Genomic DNA, 21216 nt, shown 5'->3' on the forward strand with positions numbered 1-21216 from the left:
GTATTACACCAGGAGTTATGCCACAATGGGTCAATCATAAAACTACATTCTTAATTAATCTTGTGATTTTTAATGATTTAATTCTCTCATTCAACAGGGCCTTATTAACGACCAAGTGCTAGGCTAGGCACTGGTGCTGACAAAATGAACTCACAATCTGCTTTCACGTACTCATAATCTAATGGGGGAGGCAGATACATAAACAAGCAATTACTGCTCAGCTGAGGTCCCACCATAAAGGTTTGTAATGGTGTAATGGAGCCTCTGTGTGTGTGTGTGTGTGTGTGTGCGCGTGCAAGTGTGTGTTTGTGTGCGTGTATAACTAGAGGGAAGTAGGAGGAGAAGACTCAGAGAAGGTTTCCCTGAGGAGGTGAAACTTGAGCTGAGTCTTGAAGGGCAAATAAGAGCTTCCCAGGAGAGGTAGGGGAGGATATTGCAGGCAAAGGTAAGAGCCTCGGGAAGCAGTTGTAGGAGGGCAGGCATACCTGGGGAACTGCAGTCAGATGAGGATGGGTGGATGTGGGACTACCTGGTGATGAGGCTGAAGAGAGATGGAACAAGGGGATCATGTTGAGTGTTATTTAGGCTGAGCCATAATGAACTTGTCAATATTAGACTATTTTGACTTAAAAAACAGTAATTTGATACAGTTTAAATGACATGATAATGATGAATAAGCATTAGTAAATAACTACATGAATGGAACCTACTACTGTTGCTGTTTTTGTTATTTGCATTTCCCACTTCTTCACACCCTGATTAGAACTGACTTCTCCAAAATATTTGCAAATGATGTGACCGACAGGGCTTAATTTCCAAAATATACAAACAGCTCATACAACTCAATAACAAAAAACCAAATAACCCAATCAAAAAATGGGCAGAAGACCTAAATAGACATTCCTCCAAAGAACACATACAGATGACCAATAGGCACATGAAAAGATGCTCAACATCACTATCAGAGAAATGCAATCAAAACTCCAATGAAGTATCACACCAGTCAGATGGCTAACGTTAAAAAAAGTCTACAAATAACAAATGCTGGAGAGGGTATGGAGAAAAGGGAACCCTCCTACACTGTTGGTGGGAATGTAAATTCGTACAACCACTATGGAGAACAGTATGGAGGTTCCTTAAAAAACTAAAAATAGAATTACCATATGATCCAGCAATATCACTCCTGGGCATTTATCCAGAGAAAACTCTAATTTGAAAAGATACATGCACCCCAATGTTCAGAGCAACATTATTTACAATAGCCAAGACATGGAAGCAACCTAAATGTCCATTGACAGATGAATGGATAAAGAAGATGTGGTACATATATACAATGGAATATTACTCAGCCATAAAAAAGAATGAAATAATGCCATTTGTAGCAACATGGATGGACCTAGAGATTATCATACTAAATGAAATAAGTCAGAAAGAGAAAGACAAATATCATATGATATCATTTATATGTGGAATCTAAAAAGAAGATACAAATGAACTTATATACAAAACAAAACGGAAACAGACTCACAGACATAGAAAACAAACTTAAGGTTACCAAAGGGGAAAGGGTGGGGGGAGGATAAATTAGGAGTTTGGGATTAACAGATAGGCACTACTATACATAAACTAGATAAACAACAAGGTCCTACTATACAGAACAGGGAACTATATTCAATAGCCTGTAATAAACCATAATGGAAAAGAATATGAAAAAGAATGTATATACATATATATATATATATATATATATATATATAAACTGAATCACTTTGCTGTACACCAGAAACTAACACAACATCGTAAATCAACTATACTTCAATAAAAATTTTCAAAAAAAAGATATGACTTCTTAAAAGCAAGACTATTCCCTGCATCTGGGGGGAGAGTCTGAGGTTACCTGCAGTTAAGTGGCCTTGTCCACTGAAGTTAGTGAGAGTGGGGCTGGGTAAATGAATTCAGCAGGACTGCAAAGGAGAAAGAGTTTAGATAATAATAAAACTTCTATCATTTACTGAACACCAAAATGTGCCAGCCACTGAGCTACGTCCTTCACATGCATTATCTCCATCCTCACAACATCACAAGGTGTGTCTTTTTACACCCATTTTACATATGAGAACTCTAAGGCTCTGAGAGGCTAGGTACCACTCTTCTAATAAGTGGCAGAGCCAGGGCACATACCTGTGATTTCACCAGACTCTTCCCTTCAAGGAGGCCTAATGAGAGTGACTGCAGGTAGAACTAGAAGTGACCTCACCACCTGCTGATGTTTAAAAGTTATTTCCCAGGGCTTCCCTGGTGGCGCAGTGGTTGAGAATCCGCCTGCCGATGCAGGGGACGCGGGTTCGTGCCCCGGTCTGGGAAGATCCCACATGCCGCGGAGCGGCTGGGCCCGTGAGCCATGGCCGCTGAGCCTGTGCGTCCGGAGCCTGCGCTCCGCAACGGGAGGGGCCACAACAGTGAGAGGCCCACGTACCACAAAAAAAAAAAAAAAAGTTATTTCCCAGAAGAGGAAAGACCAGAAAATGGGTGTAGCCCCACTCATCAGTTCAGTGCCAGAAGTTCTCGATTTTTAATTTTAATGTTTTTGGCTTTAGAGAGGTAGGGAGGGAGAAAGAGAAGAGGGTGCAAGAGATGAGGATGAGGGTTTATAAGAAGCAGTTTGGTAACATGGGAAGAAAAATGAAGACAGGATGCTCTTTCCTCTCCAACCTCCCTGGCAAGCAATGAGCTGGCTCTATAATTTAACTGTTTACTGTAGCAAGGACAAAGAACATTCTGCTTAGTGAAGTCCTTCCCGACAACAGCTAAATACCAGGGGGAAAAAACTGTGTGCACATCATATAATTAAAACATTTTCCTTGATTTATTCTCCTAAAAATGTGCATAGGAAGGAATATACAATCACCAAAATACAACATCACAATCTGAAATACATTACTGAAGGAGTGCTCTCAGCTGGGAAACTTTAGACAGTGTTTTCATCACTTTGGGATGATGGTCCAGTGGAGATGCTACAGTTCTCTGCAGCCTTGTAATCTTGAAGCCACCCAGCATGCTCTCACAGTGGGAACAATGCCTCAGGAGCCCATGTGGTCCACAAGCACAGCGTCTCATTTATTATCCAAGTGGCCTATTCTAGAAACCATCTTTTGGGTGTGCCTTTTCACTTGTTTCTTCTGTCCCACATGCTGAGAGTGATGACAAGGGTCATTTCTAGTTAATGTTGTGGACAGTGCACTTAAAGTGACCTTTCCAACCAAGAAGCAGCTATTCAGTCTGGATTTTTAAACAGTTTTCTCCAAAAAAAAAAAAAAAAAAAAAAAGTGGGTATATTTCCTGAAAAGTCATACTTCTGAATTTAGACTTAGGTGACTGTGGCTCTCTGCGTCTTAGTTATTTTCACAAGAAACATGATGTTGTTAGTGTTTGAAAGAGAAAATAACTCTAGGGTTATTTTGCAAGGGCAAAAGGGAAGCGATTGTCAGCAGGGTGGAATATATATTTAGTCTTTCCAGTGGAAACACTACAATAAATAAACAAATCACTTGGCAGGGTCTCTTCTCTCTTCTAGCAATTGCATGAGCTAGCTGTACTGAACTATAAAATGCTTCCTGAAAACAATATTTTCTTGATGACTGGACTGATTTTTAAAATTTATAAAATACTGACTTTTCTTTTTCAATTCACCTTTTTCAATTCACCATTTTAGCATTTGAGATACACTCTGGTTGGTAAATGTTCTGAGCAAGGCATTTTGGGCACATCTTCAAAAATCACCAAGGAACTAAAATAGTTGACATATACCAAGTGACCAAAGCACTTAACTCATCTTGATCTGTCTTTTAATTTTTAAGGTACTGACAAAATCTGGCATCTCTTCACATCCAGGGCAATTTGGAGCTTTCTATCTCCCAATCATCAGCTACTGTGTTAGCCACTGAACAACAACAATGTGTTACTGGCCTATGTAGAACGGATCTTAAACAAAAGGCTTCTTTTTGATTGTTTGCATTTTTTCCCTTCCCTCTGGTAACCAAGAGTGAAATGTAATAAAAGCTGATACTTAGCAATGCAGAGTTTTAGAGATGCCAAGTTTAATTAGCCTTTATATGTGATCATGTTGTCTCAAGATGCTTAGGAATAATTTTTTGTTTGTTGACTGTGTACTTGCTCAGCTCAGACAGGGCAGGGGCCGTGCTGCCAGGATGGAGTGAGGAGAGCAGGCAGGAGGAGATGAGCTCGGGTCTCTGCAGTAGTTGTCGAGGTCACGCTGAATTGCAGAGCTCTCACTAACATCCAGCTCAATCTCACATTGTCTTCCTTGGTGCTCATCTGAAAGACCTAGGACTTTGATATTTTAAATTGCCTTTGTCAGTACAATTTATGGCTTTGAGTCTTTGCACAAGGCATGTTTCAACGGCCCCAGGCTCCACTGCACTTAACCTTTATCTACACCCATTGAAGGACCTTGCTAACATGTCCATGGTAGGGCAAAGAGGCCAGCCACTCAGATGATGCCTGTGTGCTGGTCGGGCCTGGCCTGGTTCCTGCACTAACATGCCCCGGAGGCTGGGGAAGGATACAGCTGGCCAGAGGCTCCCGTCCCTCATATACCATCCTCTCCGATGCAGGTGGCTCAGTGACTGCTGTCCAGCCCAAGGGAACGCTGCACACGATCCAGGTGCTCAGCCCAGAGAGAATGTTCCCTATTGAAACCACGTTGGGAACACGGCCCTTCAAAGCCAGTCTCTGTGGGTCCTTCTGTTATTTGGAAAAGACCATGTCAAATGTCTAACAAAAGTGTTTAAATAGTCCCTCTCCTTTTTCATGATTTGGGTAGGAAAAGAGGGTTAAATCTGGTGTCTGTCCTTGGCAGAGAAAACTTACATATTCCAGCACTATCATTTATTCTTATAGAACATGTATAGAATATATAGATGGATACAGATAAGCAATGTTTGAAAATTTAGTTAAAAGTAACAAAATAGGGCATTCTTTGATTTGAAACCCCATTGACTAGAAAAATGGTCTGTATTTTAAGGAAGAATTTGGCTTGGCAAAGTATGGGCAAAATGTACATAGTGAAGACATTTCTAACAACAGTGTTGCCTAAAATTCATGAGAACCTAAAAGAAAACAGAATTCCCTCTCTTTAACCTGTGTCATTTTCAGTGTATGGCTTAAATGGCAAAACACAAATTAAACTTGAATATCATTTTAAGTTAAAAAATTTAATTAGAGAGAAATGAATTTTTCTCATGTTAACTTTAATTATGCACTTATTTAATCTTAAACAGTTTGATACTTACTTGGGTCTTCTTCCTTTTGAAAATTACTTTTGAAAACAAATATAACAGTTACAGATTCAATTATTTAAAGATACTATTTTCTGTAATATGATAAATGTTTACCTCAGCTTGCTAAACTAAAGGCTGTAATCCCAGCCTTCCATTGTGAACTCATTTCTGTATGAGATTCATTAAAAATTTTATGACTGTGTAGATCACACAATGGAATAACAGTGTTAATAACTAGATACTGTAGCTGCAGGATTTGCAACCTACTCTCATGAAGCTAACTGCCCCAGGGCCAGCGGCTGCTCATTTATTTCACCATATTTAAATCAATTGCTAAGGCAGTCAGACAATAAATTGCGTGCCCATCTCTGGTAATAAAATTGGCATCTCAAACAGCAGAGGCTTGTACAAAGATTTAATAGCTCCTCCTTTCGGGATGGATTCTTCTTTGTACCATTTTTTCAGGGAAGGTGCCTAGATGTAAAGTAACATTCTTTTTCTGCCTTCTTGTTAAATTCTCTGATTTACCACCGTATAGTTGAGTCCAACTTTTTCAGTTTCTGTAAAGCTCCCACTTACTGCTTGAGGGGAATTCTTTTGTCTGGGCAGCAGAACAAGATAACTGACTTAATCTTCCTAGTAACACGTGAGTCGCCATGTATCATTTTAATCTGCAAAACACTAGGGCTGAGTAGTGTCACATGCTGATTTTACTTTTCTATGAGAAAGTGACTCCCTGGTTCAATGATGGATTGCTTGTTCTCTTTAAACAACAGTCAAGATGGTGAATGCCCTGGGGTGATAGACAGAGTGTGCAATGGGAATGGGGGCCAATCTGATGGCCCGGTTCAAGTTCACCTGACAAAGCTGGAGCAGTCTGCAAGCAGCATTTGAGAAAGGATTATTCACACTGGCATTATAGTTTTGAATGCATTTTTCTCCTTGTGCAGCTGCAAAGCTCCCTCACACTGAAGGTTTATGCACCATAATAAAGAGATTTATTTTTTTTTCTCTCACTCTCTCTTGCTTCTTACACTTTACACCTAGTTTCTACTGAACTGTTCAGGCAGAGGACATCTGTATAACCAAACTGCACAGAACAAGCATCATCCTCAAAACAATAGCAGTGCTGAAAGACAGTAACAAAAGCCTGACATTTTTGATGTTTGAAGGGACAGAAATTGTCTCCTTACGTTGAACTCAACTCCTCAAACTTAGCTTTTAAAATATTGTCATCTCACAACTCTACACACAAAAGATTATAATATAAATTAATTATTTAGTTCAATTTAGAAAAATGATAATGGAATTTTTCTAAAAATTACTTGAAAATTTCCTAATATCAATTTTGCTATGATAAATTAAAGAATAGGGGGAAGAAGTTAGAAAAAAGTAAACACAATGAAGTAAAATAGTTTTCCTTATGAAAACAGAGGTGGGGCTGAGGGGAATTTTGCTTTTCTTTCCTTCCAACTTTCTCCATCCTTCTGTCCATCCACTTATCTACCCACAACCCACCTTATTGCAGAATGGTTTTCTGAAGGCTGGAGAGCTCAGACATTCTCTACTTCTATAATTAAGACATAAATTATCATTGCCTCTTGCCTTATTGTAGCAAGAGGTAGTTAGCTAATAAGCACTGAGCATATAAAATACATAGAATTACCACTGATGTGTCATTCATTTACTCACTTACTTAAACAAAAATGAACGAATTACCAACTGTTAAGCAGACACTATAAAATGCAAGTGTGGGATGGGGGATACAAAGGGGCCCAAGGCTCAGTTTAGGCTAGTGAGATAGACAGAGTCACCTTCGAGTTGGCCTCCGAGTGATCCCTGCCTCTTGCTATTCATGCCTTTTTGATCTCCTCCCACACGGTACCAGGGTTGGTCTGTGCGACTAACAGAATATAAAAGTGATGGTATGTCACTTCTGAAGCTAGGTTATAAAAGACGTGACTTCTGTCTCTCTTGCCCTTAGATTTTTTGCTCTGGTTGAGGCCAGCAGCCATGTTGTCATATGGACAGGCCCACGTGGTGAAGAAGTGAGGCCTCTGACCAACAGTCATCAAGGAAGATGCTTCCTGCCAACAGTCACATGAGAAAGCTTGGAAGCAGAACCTTTAGTCCCAGTCAAGCTTTCAGATGACTGCAGTCCCACTGACATTTTGACAGCAACCTTAAGAGAGATTCTGAGTCAGCACTACACAGCAAAGCCAATCCCCAATTACTGATCTGTAGTAACTTTGAGATGGTAGATAATTGTTATTCTCAGCCTCTAAAATTTTGGGGTAATTTGTCATGAAGCAATACATAAATAATACGACAGGTAATTATAATTCACCTATAGTGTAAATAATACGACACAAGGGTATATTAGCTTCCATGATAATTGTGCAGTGATCGTTGCATAGTTATTTAGGGAGATCAAAGGAGGGGTAACTTACCTAGGTTGTGGGAAGGGAGGGAATGAGAATGAAGGGTATCAGGGAGGATTTTCTGAAGGTGGTGTTGGTTGAAGTGAGTCTTCAAGGATGAGAAGATATAGGGGGTAATTATCCCTGTAGGTATAAGCATGAAAACACTCACCAAGTGACAAAGCATCTTTGTACCGGGGTGGAAGGAGGCAGGGTGGACTACAAACTGACACCATAAGCAGTTCGGTGTTCCTAGAGAGTATATTACAAGACTGGGAGTAGCAATGGGCTAAAGGAGAAAGCACTATATGATTGTCCAATAATGTGGAATTTCTACTGAAAAAGAGAACCGTTTGAATTTCTTATTAAATACTATTTTTTGGTATAAGTAATACATGCTTATTGCAGAAAACTTAGAAAATATAGATAATAAAGAAGAAAATAAAATTCCCTACCACCAATACACTAGCCAGGGAAAAACACAATGCACATTTCCATATATTGTCTATATATTATTTTTTCTATTTACATATATATACTGAGATTGTGATCAATACTATAAATGCTAGTTCATAGATAGCTTTTTTTTACTTTGAAGTTTGTATATCATTAAGTATTTCTGGAAATATACAATTTCAATGGATGAATAATATTTAGGCATATGGATAAATTATAACTATTTCCCTGCTCTTGAAAAATTATTTTTTTACTATTATAAGTAAAGTTATAACAGACATGCTTGTATATAAACATTTGTTCACATTTCTGATTATTTCCTCATTAGAGATTTGTAGAAGTACAATTATTGGGTCCAGGAATGGACATTATAGGGCTTCCCTGGTGGCGCAGTGGTTGAGAGTCTGCCTGCCGATGCAGGGGACACGGGTTCATGCCCCGGTCCGGGAAGATCCCACATGCCGTGGAGCGGCTGGGCCTGTGAGCCATGGCCGCTGAGCCTGCGCGTCAGGAGCCTGTGCTCCGCGACGGGAGAGGCCACAACAGTGAGAGGCCCGTGTACCGAAAAAAAAAAAAAAAAAAAGAATGAACATTATAGATTGTCAAAGTTCTTTCCGTAAAGGCTGTCATAGTTTACATTCCCTTCATCAGTTATAAGAGAGTTTCTTCCAACCTTTCCAGAATTATTACCTTTTAACACATTTGCGATTTGATGACCGAAAATAGTGTTTCCTTTTTTTGTGAATTCACTATTTATACTCTTTGTCTATTTTTTCCTCCCTGTTTGTTAGTGTTTTATGATAGAATTTAAAGCAAGTTAATGACATGATAAGGTTTGTATTTAAGAGAGATCGCCAGTGTCTCGGAGGATAATGTGGGGCAAAACTGGAGTCACAGATCACGCAGACCTCAATTAAGGTTCTGGTCATAGGGACAGAGAAAGAAATGAATTCAAGAAGAGCTAGAGGACTCACAGAGAGTTTCCTCACATTATTACCTACATCCCTATTCACGCCCGTGTGCATTGCACTCAGGGCTCTGCCTTCTCACCTGTTACCATGGGTAAACTATCCATGCTTTGGTCTAAAGCCATTCCCTCCATTTGTATAGTGATTCCATCCCTCTCACCTACTCAATGGCACTGCACCAACAATTCTTTATTCTGTTTCTCCTGCATCATTTCTTCAATCTCTTCTGTAACTCTCCCATCCATATGCTGTAATTTCTCCCATTTACAAAAAAGAATCTGTATCTCTCCTGATTCCACTTTCCCCACTACCTACCACACCATTCCTTTGTTCCCTATTACAGCAAAACACACAGAGGGTTTTATTTGTTCTTCCTCCAATTCTTTTCCTCTCTTCTCTCTTAAACCCTTTTGTGTGGATACACTCTAAGGTAAACCCCAGCGAATCACACCCTTGTATAACTCCCTCCCCTTGAATGTGGGTGTAAGTTGTGAGTGGCTTCTATCCATCAGAATAGACTCTTAATTAGGTTATGTTACATAAAACTCCCTCTTAACCTACTGGAAAGGAAAGAGATGCTCTCCTGCTGGTCTTGAAGAAGCTTAGCTGGTGAGAGGTGCTGTGAAAGGGCCCCTTGGCAGGAAGCTGCAGGTGGCCACTGGGAGGTGAGTGTGGCCCTCTGCCAACAGCCTACAAAGAAATGTGGGCCTCAGCCCTGCAACTGTGAGGAGATGATTCTGCAACAACCTGGTGAGCTTGGCAGTGCATTCTCCCCTTGTTAAGCCTCCAGATGAGAACACAGTTGGCCGACACCTTGATCGCAGCCCAGGGAGACACCGAGCAGAGGACCAGCTAAGCTGTGCCCAGACTTCTGACCCATGGTGACTGTGACATGATAAATGAGTGTTGCTTTGAGCTGCTAAGTGTGTGGTAATTAATTAGGCAGCAATAGAAAACTAACACACCTTTCCAGGCAAGTTTTCAACCCCAGTATGAAACTATACTGCCCATATCAAGGTCAGCAGGGAACTCCACATCACTAACTTCAACAATGTAGTTCATAATCCTCATCTTACCTATTAGCAGCATCTGACACTATTGATCATGCCCTCCTTGATTCATTTTCTTCACCTGATTGAGAAGATTTCCTCTCCCTCATTCTCTTTTTCTCCTTTTAGAACTCCAGCTAGTGATGTTAGGCCTTCTCCTTCTTTCCTCCAAATCTCTTAGTCTCTCTTTTATATTTTCTATCCCTTTATCTTTCTGCTGCACTTTGGTTAATTTCTTCACATTTCCCTTCCATTTTAATAATGCTTACTTGAACTATGCCTAGTCAGCTATTTAACCTTTCTATTAAATTATAAATATCAGTGACTGTATTTTTCACTTTTGAGAAAGTCTGTGGCTATTTTAAACCCAGCTGGTCTTTTCCTGTTTTTATACAAAGCTTAAAAGTATTTCAGAAAACTAATACTGGATATTTATTGTTACTTTTATACAAAATATAAGTGTATCACATTAAATAAATGAGTAACAACATTAAGGGGAATGAGAATCAACAGTTTCTGGGCAGCGATTGCTTCTTGTGGGGAGGAGGAGGTAGAGATCAGGGATGGATCTACTGAAGGATTCAACAGTAGTATTACATTTATTTCTTAAGTCAGATATATGGGTGTTGGTGTAAATAAATAACAATTTAAAGAGATTTTTAAAATGTAATTTTCTGCAAATTCCTCTCAACAGTTCTATTTCTGCCTTTTGAAATACAGAGATATGTATTGTTTCAAAATCTTTATTCCTTTCAAATTCCTGACTTTGCTAGTCTCATCTCACATAGCAGGTATCCTATCTTTTTCACTTCACAAAGAAAAATGTGTTCTGACATATGCTTTCTAATAACTTCTTTCTCTATTACCTTCAATTTCCAGTTTCTCCACCCATTATTACCCCTTTTTCTTTTGTTGGTAGAGATATCAATATTTCTTTGTAATATGTTACCAACAAACCATATGTAACAAAGTGTGTAAACATCCCGACCTTTTTTTTTCCCGCTTTCATCTTCTACAACAAGGGTTGACAAAGTTTTTTGGTAAAGGGCCAGACAGTAAATATTTTTGACTTTGCAGGACTAATAGTCTCTGACACAACTGTTCCACTCTGCCATTGTAACACAGAATCAGCCGGAGACAATACATAACTGGGTGAGTGTGACTGTGCTGCAGTAAAACTTTATTTACAAAAACAGATGGCGGCAGGATTTGACCCATGGGCCAGTTTGCTGATCCCTGTTCTACAACATCCAGAAGGTCACTCTGTCAGTTAATGGCTTCTTTTTGCTGCCAGCAATCTCTTTTCACTGTCCTCAGTCTCTCACCCAATACATAATTCTATTTCCTCTCGATTTTTCTGCAGGATTTTACATTGTCGAACACTCCTTATATTCATTTCTGATTAGTTTGTTTGATGTAAATATTGGTTTTCATCATCTCTATCTATCCAGTCCTTTGGAGTTTTCTTGGTATTTTTTCCTTTATACGATCTTACATTTAAAGAACATTTTTGGAGATTTAAAAATATATACAAAAGGGGAAAGACTAGTGTAATGAATTCTTATGTACCCTTCTCCTTGCTTCAAGACTATCAAGAAAAAGCCAAGCATCTTTCACTTTTTTTTTTGGCTTTAGTATTTTTAAAAGACGTCACTACATTAATTTTATCTAACACTCAATACACATTAAAAATCTCTAATTGTCCCCAAAATGTTATTTTATTATTGATTTACTGTCCCACTTTTAGTGATGATTGATTGAGGTGTAGAGTCACCTCACTATAACGAGACACTTCTATCACCAGGAAATTCCAAGGGATTTAGGAGCTCTGTGCCAGGAACCAGGGACAGAGACAATATATATATTTTCTGATTTTTCCAAATGGTGGATAGGGTTGGTATAGTGAGCTAATTTGCATATTCCCTTTCTCAAATGGAAAACTTTAAGTGCTTCATTATTAATTATGATATTCCTTTAAAAAAAAAGTTAAAATACCCTTTATCTGATTCAGAACCTTTTCCTTTATGCCTAGTTTGCAAAGAGCTTTTTTTAACCACAAACTGATTTGTCTGCATCTTCGAGATTATGATTTTCCTCCTTTATTTTGTTAATAAGATAAATTAAAAAGTTTTCTTTAATAAACTTTTGTTAGTTTGGGTTTTTCAAGAAGCCAATGCCAAGAAGAGATTAGACATATAAGGTATTGATTGGGAAAAATGACTGTAAAGGATCGATGGGAGGGAACAGGAGTATGCAGGGAGACCATGATGGAGGTCTGGCACTGTGAAAGGAGAGGGCAAACAGAGGAGGACTGGGCAGGAAAAGTCTCAACAGAGACCACAGCAGAGTTCTAAGAAGGTTCTGGTCAGGCCAATGGGAAGATCTTGTGCATAGTCACCCGTTAGAAGTATTTTGAGCCTGGCATCCTTGCTTTACTTAGTCACTGCCTGAGAGTACACTGGGGGAGCATGACTTCAACTGGGAACACAGTGGTGGATCAAGATGGGTGCAAGCTGGGGGGGTCAGTCAACTATACTCCCCATATCAGGAGATCTCAATGGTTATCACCTGCTCCATTTGCAATTATGAAAAGATGTGTGCAATAAACTTAAACTGAGAAAGGTGTAACTATTTAGAATTCAGAATCTGCATGTATGTAGGCCTGATCACATCACTAGGTAAGGCACTCAGATTTGCTGAGGTAATAGTTAAGGGAAATTTATAGAGTGAATAGTGGAGGAGGGAGTGTGTACCAGTTGCAGCCCCAAAGACTAACTGCAGTAAGGGAATAGCTCACCAATCTTCTTTCTGTAAACTTCTTTCGGTGAGATCATGGCGGTGCTGATCCCCAAACCTGTGTGAAGCACCAGATCTGTGTGGTGCAAGGGCAGACTGTGGTGGCCATCAAAACGCACCGTCTTCCCTCAGACCTCTCACAAGTGTAAATGCACTAGAAGAAAATATGGGAGGATTAAAAATAACAAAACTCAGAGTAGGGAAGATCTACGGAAGACATATAACCTAGAAGCCGTAAGATAAAAGACTGATGAATTCAAGTGTATAAAACAAATTCTGCATGGAAAAAAGGTTCATACAAAGTCAAAAGACAAACAAAAAAATTGGAACGCATATCACAAAGGCCTGAATTCTTTAATATATAAATAAAGAACTCCAAAATCAATAAGAAAAACACCAATAGTATCAGTCTTGATGGACAGTGACAAAAGCTCCAAAATTTCCATGGCTTAAGCCAGAAAAGTTTATTTGTCATGTGTTTTCTGTCCATCGTGGGTCAGTGGGGCTTTTTCCTGTGATTTCCTCATTGCAGGACTTATGCTGATGAGCAGCTATCTCCTGGTGTACTCTTGGTAATTGCGCCGAGGGAAAGAGACTCTGCCCTGGTGTTGCCCTGGCAATTTAATATGGGCCTGAAAGTGATACTCATCAACTCCTCTCACAAATCATTGGCCGGAACCAGTCCCATGTTCCCACCTAAACCCAAGGGACCAGGCTGTGCCATAATTGGTGTCCCTGGAAGGAGGGGAGAGCCTGGCATCGGTGAGCAGCACTAAGCAGTCATTATCACTCTAGATAGTCTATGAGTTATTTGGTTTCTCAATTGAAGGTCTTGTCAAAGAAAGACGATGGCATATTTCATTACATTCCACATGCTGGTTATTAAAGAAGTAAAAAATTCCTCTCTTTCCAAAATTGGTAGTGACATCTTTCTGATCAACAGAGTGAATCTGGGGATCTGTGAGGTAGATGAGCCCTTTTCCATTACCAGTCACCCAACCTAAAAGAGAAATACATATGTCTGAGAATTAAATCCTCTATAAATGTCAGTAAAGTGTTTCTGAAAAAAATATATATGTATAATATATACAAGACACTTTAAAAAACTGGTCATCCTCTGGTTTACGATAAATAAATTTCTGTTAAGGGATTTGGTGTTGCATATTCCAATTATTGCTTTAAGAAGAATAATTAAATATTGGGTAATTAAATTTGTCAAATATGACATACCAGACCCAGGAATTAGAGAGCAATAACATGCACTTAGTATAATTATTAAATCACAATATTTTCATGATTCAGAAGTTTCTTTAATGCTTCACTCATTAATTTATACATTCCTCTGTTCATTTAACAAATATTTATTGAGTGTACACACTGTATAAAACTCTGTTTTGGGTGCCGGAGATACAACAGTGAACAAGTTAGTAAAAAATCTCTGTACTCATTTGTGTAACATTCTTGTGAAGGGGGACAGATTAATAAACAATATAAGTAAAATATGTAATATAACAGAGTGATGATAAATGCTATGGAAGGGGGATAGAAAAGATCTTGAAGGATGGTCATAGAATCTTTATTAGAAATAATTATAATAAAACTCATTTATCATTTAAATGAAGTATAGAATAATGGCTAATAATTCTGATAAATAAAATACCAAACTGAAACAAAATTTAAATGTTAATGTGGATTTTAAAGGAAGTTAGATTCAAGTACACACAGCTTTCTGTTCCATAATGATTCCAATTATGAAACCCAGTATCACACCTGTAATAAAGGTAAAGAGCTAGAGGAAAGAAAGTGTGGAAAGACTTTGACACATTAAAACATGCAGTCATAAGAAACCTACCTCACTCAAATCCACTTGAGTGAAATTTTTTAAAAAGCTGTTATGGATTTGCTTTACAATGAAGCCCAAGAGAATGTGAGCCAGATCTTCTCACTGATTATTTGACACCTTAGACACTTGTAGAAAGCTTTAAACATTTTTTCTAGGCATCATTTGCTATATACAGCAAAACTGATTAATTTAATTCCAAATAGTAGCCTATGCACTGAACAATCTATTTATTAAATAATGATTAGTAGAGCTAGTTACAAAACCTCACATTTACATATAAATAATACTAAAAATAAAAAAATAATTCCCAGTTTCACATACCTTGTAAATCGACCACAACATCTCTATGATTGGAAAACTCATAAGAAAAGTGGCCGTAAGCCAAGCCATATTCTGTGGCTTTGTATTCTGTTTTCACCACTTTCGTGTTATTTGACAATTTTACAAATTCTCCCAGTATGTAAGGTTCCACACTGACACATCCTTTTATTGTCTTGCCCTCTAAAATCTGAAAAGTAGAAATGGGAGACAGTATAACAATAGTGAAGGCCATGGTCTTTGAGGTCAGATCTCAATTTGAACCCAGGCTTTGCCACTTAGGAGCACTATTACTTCTCTAGATTTTGGTTTCCTTATTTGTAAAGTGGGTGTAATAATAGCTATAAGACCATTAAAAGGATTATATGAGACCATGCATGTAAAGTGCTTAACATGTATGTGGCATATAATGGAACCCAGAATTTTTATTATTCTTTTATTAAAAAGTGCAAGTAAAAATTAGTCCATGAAGTGACCTATCCTAGGGGGCTGGCTTGCCAGGGCATGTAGCTAGATCATGCACTGTGACTCTGGGTTGGAATATCAGCTCAAACATTTTTGTGCAATGTGATCTATTTTGTAGGCTGTAGATCTATTTTTTTTCAAAGGTTAATGTTTGTTTGTTAAATGCCCAGCATAGTGCTTCACATAAAGAAATTGCAAAATAGATAATAGCTATTATTAAATAAGTAATAAAATATGGGTCTAAAATATCTCTGGCCAAAGTAAAAAAAAAAATTCTTTAGGGTGTAAATGTGCTAAGATCCAGCATCTTTGGGGAAGCAGGGTATTCTTAATCCAAAGAAGAGAAATGTCAGTGGGGATGGGTGCCTTTGCATATTTGAACAGATATCATAGTGAAGAGGGATTGGTCTCAATGGTCCCAGAGGGAAGAGCTACAATCCTGGTAGAAATTAGAAGATGACAGATCTGGGCCAACTTCCTAACAACTGGAATTATTTAAAGTAAAAAAAAAAATAATTATTTTTTTCTTATTGAAGGTGTTTAAGCTATGGCTTAGTTATCACTTGATTGCAAGGGGTGGGGGTCAATGAATATGAACAGGATTTATGCATCATGTTGAGGGAATAATTTGTATTAGATATGATCTTTAGGGTCCCCTCTCTCTCTCTAAAAGTACAAAGGCAACACAAAGGAAAAGTATACTAAAAATGCTAACTCGACCATGAGGGACCAGGTACCAGGATCAACAGATCTTCAAATGTGACTTGAAGGATCCAAATGATGCATCAGGGTACAGAGGGTCATATTTCTTACATATCTTACAAGTAGTTGAAGCAGATGAAGTAGATGAAGGAAGCTGGTAACTGAGTTTATTGAATTTTACCAGAATGATCGTGGTGGTAGATGAATGGTAGGTTGGCAATAGAAATCTAAACTAATATATATTTACAGTCCTGCTTAATCAAACTCTTGATTTCTTTAATCTTACCAGTAATATTGAGGATGGTATGTAGAATATCTGTGTATGGATATTTTGTTCATAAAGTCTCTTGTTAAATTCTGTCACATAGTGCTGTGCAGTCATCTGCCTCTCCACATCAATGAAGTGGTGCCAGAGCCCCTTCTGCTCCTTATATTCTTTCCCAACATATCTGTGAATGGAGAAAACCACACAAAGAAATGCAAAGTGATCCTACTATACAGTAAGAAAGAAGAGATCAAGAGAGATATCCAAAAATGCTTGAAAGATGTTACTCTTTCTCCGCCTTAGATTGTTAATGTTATCTTATCTCATGACTCAAATAATTTTGTAAGAGCCACTTGAACAGTGGAACATAATTCATACTAGCTGACTGATGGTTAAGTCTATGTGTCAACTTGATTTGTCCACAGGGTGCCCAAATATTTGGTCAAACATTATTCTGGGTGTTTCTGTGAGGGTGTTTTTGGATGAGTTTAACATTTAAATCAATAGACTGAGTAAAGTAGGTTGCCCTCCCTAATGTGAGTGGGCCTCATCCAGTTGAAGGGACAAATGGAACAGAAGGCTGACCTTCTTTCAAGTAACAGAGAATTCTTGCCTGACTGCTTCTGAGCTGGGACACTGATCTTTTCCTGCTCTGGGACTTGAACTGAAACATCATCTCCTCTTGGGTCTCAAGCCTGCTGGCCTTTGGACTGGAACTAAATATCATCAGCTCTCTTGGATCTCCAGCTTGCCAATTATAGATGCTGAGACTTGCTAGCCTCCATAATTATGGGAGTCAATTCCTAAAAATAAATCTTTATATATATATGTATATATATGTGTGTATATATATATATATATATGTATATACACACACACACACACACACACATGCACACTCATATACCTCACTGGTTTTGTGTTTCTGGAGAATCCTAATACATTGACCCCAGATGATACTGATTTTAAAGAGAAAGTGTCCACTTAGTGTAGCAGTTCACCAGACTTCTTTGGTAAGTCAAGGGAGCCAGCATGGGTACTGGAAAGTGCATGGACTCTGGAAGCAGATCTTTCACTCCCTGCAGCATGACCTTATATTAGGTCAACTAATCAATCTGAAGATTTCCTCTACCCTTTCCTTTTATAATTACTTCATCTGTACAAATACTTGTTTTCCATTATGTGCACAACACTTTTTATCCTACTTGGGATTCATTGTGATTGCTGTATTTGAAGATTAGTATATTTTGGCAGTTCTGGAAAATTGTCAGAAATCATCTATTAAAATAGTAATTCTTTTCTATTTGCTCTGTTATCTTTTTCTGGTCAGATGTATGTTAGACCCTTTCACTCCATCTTCCCTGTCTCTTCTTCTCTATTTCCCATCTCAGATCCTCCTATCATGTATCCTGGTATATTAGTTGCTTAGGACTGCTGTAACAAAGTGCCACAACGTGGGTGGCTTAAACAACAGAAACTGATTTTTCTCACAGTTCTAGAGTCTGTAAGTCTAAGATCAAGGTGTCAACAGAGCCATGCTCCCTCTGAAGGCATTAGGGAAGGATCTTTTCCAGGCCTCTCTCCTGGCTTCTGATAGTTCCTGCTTGGTGGCAGTGTAACTACAATTTTCACATGCATTCTCCCTGTGTGTGTCTATCTCCAAATTTCCTCTTTTTATAAGGATACCAGTCATAGTGGATGATGGGCCTATCCTACTCCAGTATGAACTCATCTTAACTAATTACATCTGCAATGACTCCATTTCCAAATGAGATCACAGTCTGAGGTACTTGGGGTTATAACGTCAACCTGAATCTGGGGTTGGAGGGACACAATTATACCCGTAACACCTGGCTTCATCACTTTGACGTGTGAATTGGTGCAGGTTTCTTAACATCTCTGTGTCTCAGTTCCCTCATCTGTAAGGTGGGGATAATAATAGGGTTTTTTGAAGATTAATTAAATTAGTATATCAATGACTTAAAACAGGGTTTGGGAAGTAGTAAGAAATGTACATGTTTACTATTATTATTATTATCATCAACAACCTTTTCAAGAAATGTATTTCTACTATTTAAGAGTCACCCAATTTCTCTCTTTTTTTCTCTTCCTATTTATTTCTTACATTTTTTGGACTTGGCTAAAGATCAAGGTCTACATTAAATTAAAAGTCTTGCCTATAGGTCCTTTAAAATACACACATGGTATAAAATTAGGCCTTAAACTCAGTGAGTACCACCTGTCATCACTAATTTTCAGGTGAGTTTTTGCTTAAAGTTGTCATCAAGAACTAAGGCCAAACAAAAAAACTTTCCAGGTTATTTGCCTCAGTGGGGGTGGCATTTCTTTAAATAACCTATTTTTGAGCATGTAGCCGTTCCTGCGTCCCTGCTTTATATCGGCGGTCTCTATGGATGGACCTAGAGACTGTCATATGGAATGAAGGAAGTCAGAAAGAGAAAAACAAATATCGTATATTAATGCATATATGCGGAATCTGAAAAAATTGGTATAGACGATCTTATTTACAAAGCAGAAATAGAGACACAGACGCAGAGAACAAACAAACGGATAGCAAGGGGGGGCGGTGGGATGAGTTGGGAGATTGGGATTGACATATATACACTATTGATATTATGTATAAAATAGACAACTAATGAGAACCTACGGTACAGCATAGGGAACTCTACTCAGTGCCCTGTAGTGACCTAAGTGAGAAGGAAATCCAAAAAAGAGGGGATATATGTATACGTATAGCTGATTCACTTTGCTGTACAGTAGAAACTAACACAATATTGTAAAGGAACTATACTCCAACTGGGGGGGGGGAAATATATATATATCCATGGTCTCTAAACTCATCCTCTTCCACGTGTAACTTGTGTCACTAGCTGCTCTCTCATCCCTCCCCTGCCCAAAACTTCTGTGGAAGGTGTCTTAAGGATTCAGTATTCACTTATATCCCTGGATATGCTTCAACCCTGGCCTTAGAGGATTTTTCTGATTTTTTTTGCAGGCTCACCCATTTACTTAGAAGTATGGCTTGCATAGTTTAGCCTTCCTTGCCAGCATTTTTAGTGACAGTGTTTAAGACTCTGTGGCCTGTCATATAGCCAGGAACACTATTTTTCTTATCTGTACAATGGGGTTTAATGTTCCCTAATGTGTTTGAAATCATGTATATAAAACATCCAGCCCAATGGCTGACATAATGTGGGTCCTCCATATATGATAACTGTTATTAGCTAACTAATGAGGAGGAGGAAAAAGGAGTTGAATTCTGAAAACATACATTTTAGCCAGTTTTTCAGCCCTTTCAAAGTCTCATAAACAATTACTTAACGGAAGGGAAAAATTGGCCCTTTTTACATTAGTGATATAGGTGCTTTTAAGCAATACCTCCCCAGAGTTTCTTCTTGATGAAGATGATGTACCCAAAATGCATTCCTTTGTCTGCCTTTCTTCTTCACATTCAGGTAGTCCCCCAAATACACAACAGTTTCCTGGGCTGTCCACAGTTCAGATTTCTTGGAATATTTTAACAAAAGAGCACCTTGAAAAAAAGATAAGATGAATATTTTTCAAAAAGATCTTAAAATTCATGGATAAAAGTGAGGTAACACAGGTCCCAGTTCAGCTCATTTGAAATATTCAACTTTTTAATATACTTTCTCAAACTTTATCCTCTTCTATGACTATTACTAAAAAGTTAGTGAAGTACGATAAAAAGGTAAAGCCTGAGAAATTACAATGAAAAATAGCCTTTGGTTCACAAAATCTTGTTTGTGATAGCAACGTATTAAGGTCAGAGCTTCTGTATGAAAGTAATGGAAAATAAAAGGGCTTTTTTTTTTTTTTTTGCGGTACGCAGGCCTCTCACTGTTGTGGCCTCTCCCGTTGCGGAGCACAGGCTCCGGATGCGCAGGCCCAGCGGCCATGGCTCACGGGCCCAGCCGCTCAGTGGCATGTGGGATCCTCCCGGACCGGGGCACGAACCCATGTCCCCTGCATTGGCAGGTGGACCCTCAACCACTGCGCCACCAGGGAAGCCCAAAAGGGCTTTTTAAACAGCAAAATCCCAGAGACCATCTTGGAACAAGTGATATGTGTCTGTGTCTTCTTCTAATTATCTGGGGACCTCAAATAATAGAAGCTGCTACCTATGCCAGATCATGCAGATAGAAATAAATTGAATAATTCTACCCCAAAGGCTCCTGGCAACTCCAGGAATCCTAGATTGCATATGAAAGTGCATGCTAGTTTTCTCTTACATATTTTGTTTAAGTTGGGAAAGTCCAGGAACTACTGAGAAAATATAGCTACTGTACAAAGATGCAAACTCAACTGAAAAAGGAAAAGATAAGAGGAAAAAGTAAGGGTTGTTTCCACCTTAAAGAAAGGAAGACCAATGCTAGCAAGAAAACATCTCTTTAAGGGGGAAGACCAACATGAACCCTAAGGAAGAAATGCAACATTTTGGGATCCAAGTTAAAGTGAAGTGAACAAAGACTTCCAGTGTCTAGGTTGTGATAAAGGGTAAATGATCAGGAGACTCGGGAGAGAAAATACTTAAAGTGAGATAAACTCAAAGGTCTGGGATCGGGAAGGGAGATGACAGGATTGGGGGAGATGGT

At 38.6% G+C, this 21216-nt stretch overlaps 1 protein-coding gene across 12 annotated transcripts in view; it reads right to left on the reverse strand.

Annotated features, from left to right (window-relative positions):
• Positions 1 to 13324: 13324 nt before the first annotated feature.
• Positions 13325 to 21216, reverse strand: part of ALPK1 (alpha kinase 1) — a 138207-nt gene continuing 130315 nt past the window's right edge. For all 12 annotated transcript variants that reach the window (XM_082641095.1, XM_082641102.1, XM_082641103.1 and 9 more), the window contains 4 exons: positions 19982 to 20135; positions 16604 to 16766; positions 15154 to 15340; positions 13325 to 13989 (listed from right to left, as the gene is read on the reverse strand). In XM_082641095.1, the coding sequence (XP_082497221.1) occupies positions 13790 to 13989; positions 15154 to 15340; positions 16604 to 16766; positions 19982 to 20135 (704 nt within the window). In that variant the 3' untranslated portion in view covers positions 13325 to 13789. The remainder of the gene's footprint in view (positions 13990 to 15153; positions 15341 to 16603; positions 16767 to 19981; positions 20136 to 21216) is intronic.

This window comes from Mesoplodon mirus (assembly GCF_964341445.2).
Source record: "Mesoplodon mirus genome assembly, chromosome: 2".
Taxonomy (NCBI): domain Eukaryota; kingdom Metazoa; phylum Chordata; class Mammalia; order Artiodactyla; family Ziphiidae; genus Mesoplodon; species Mesoplodon mirus.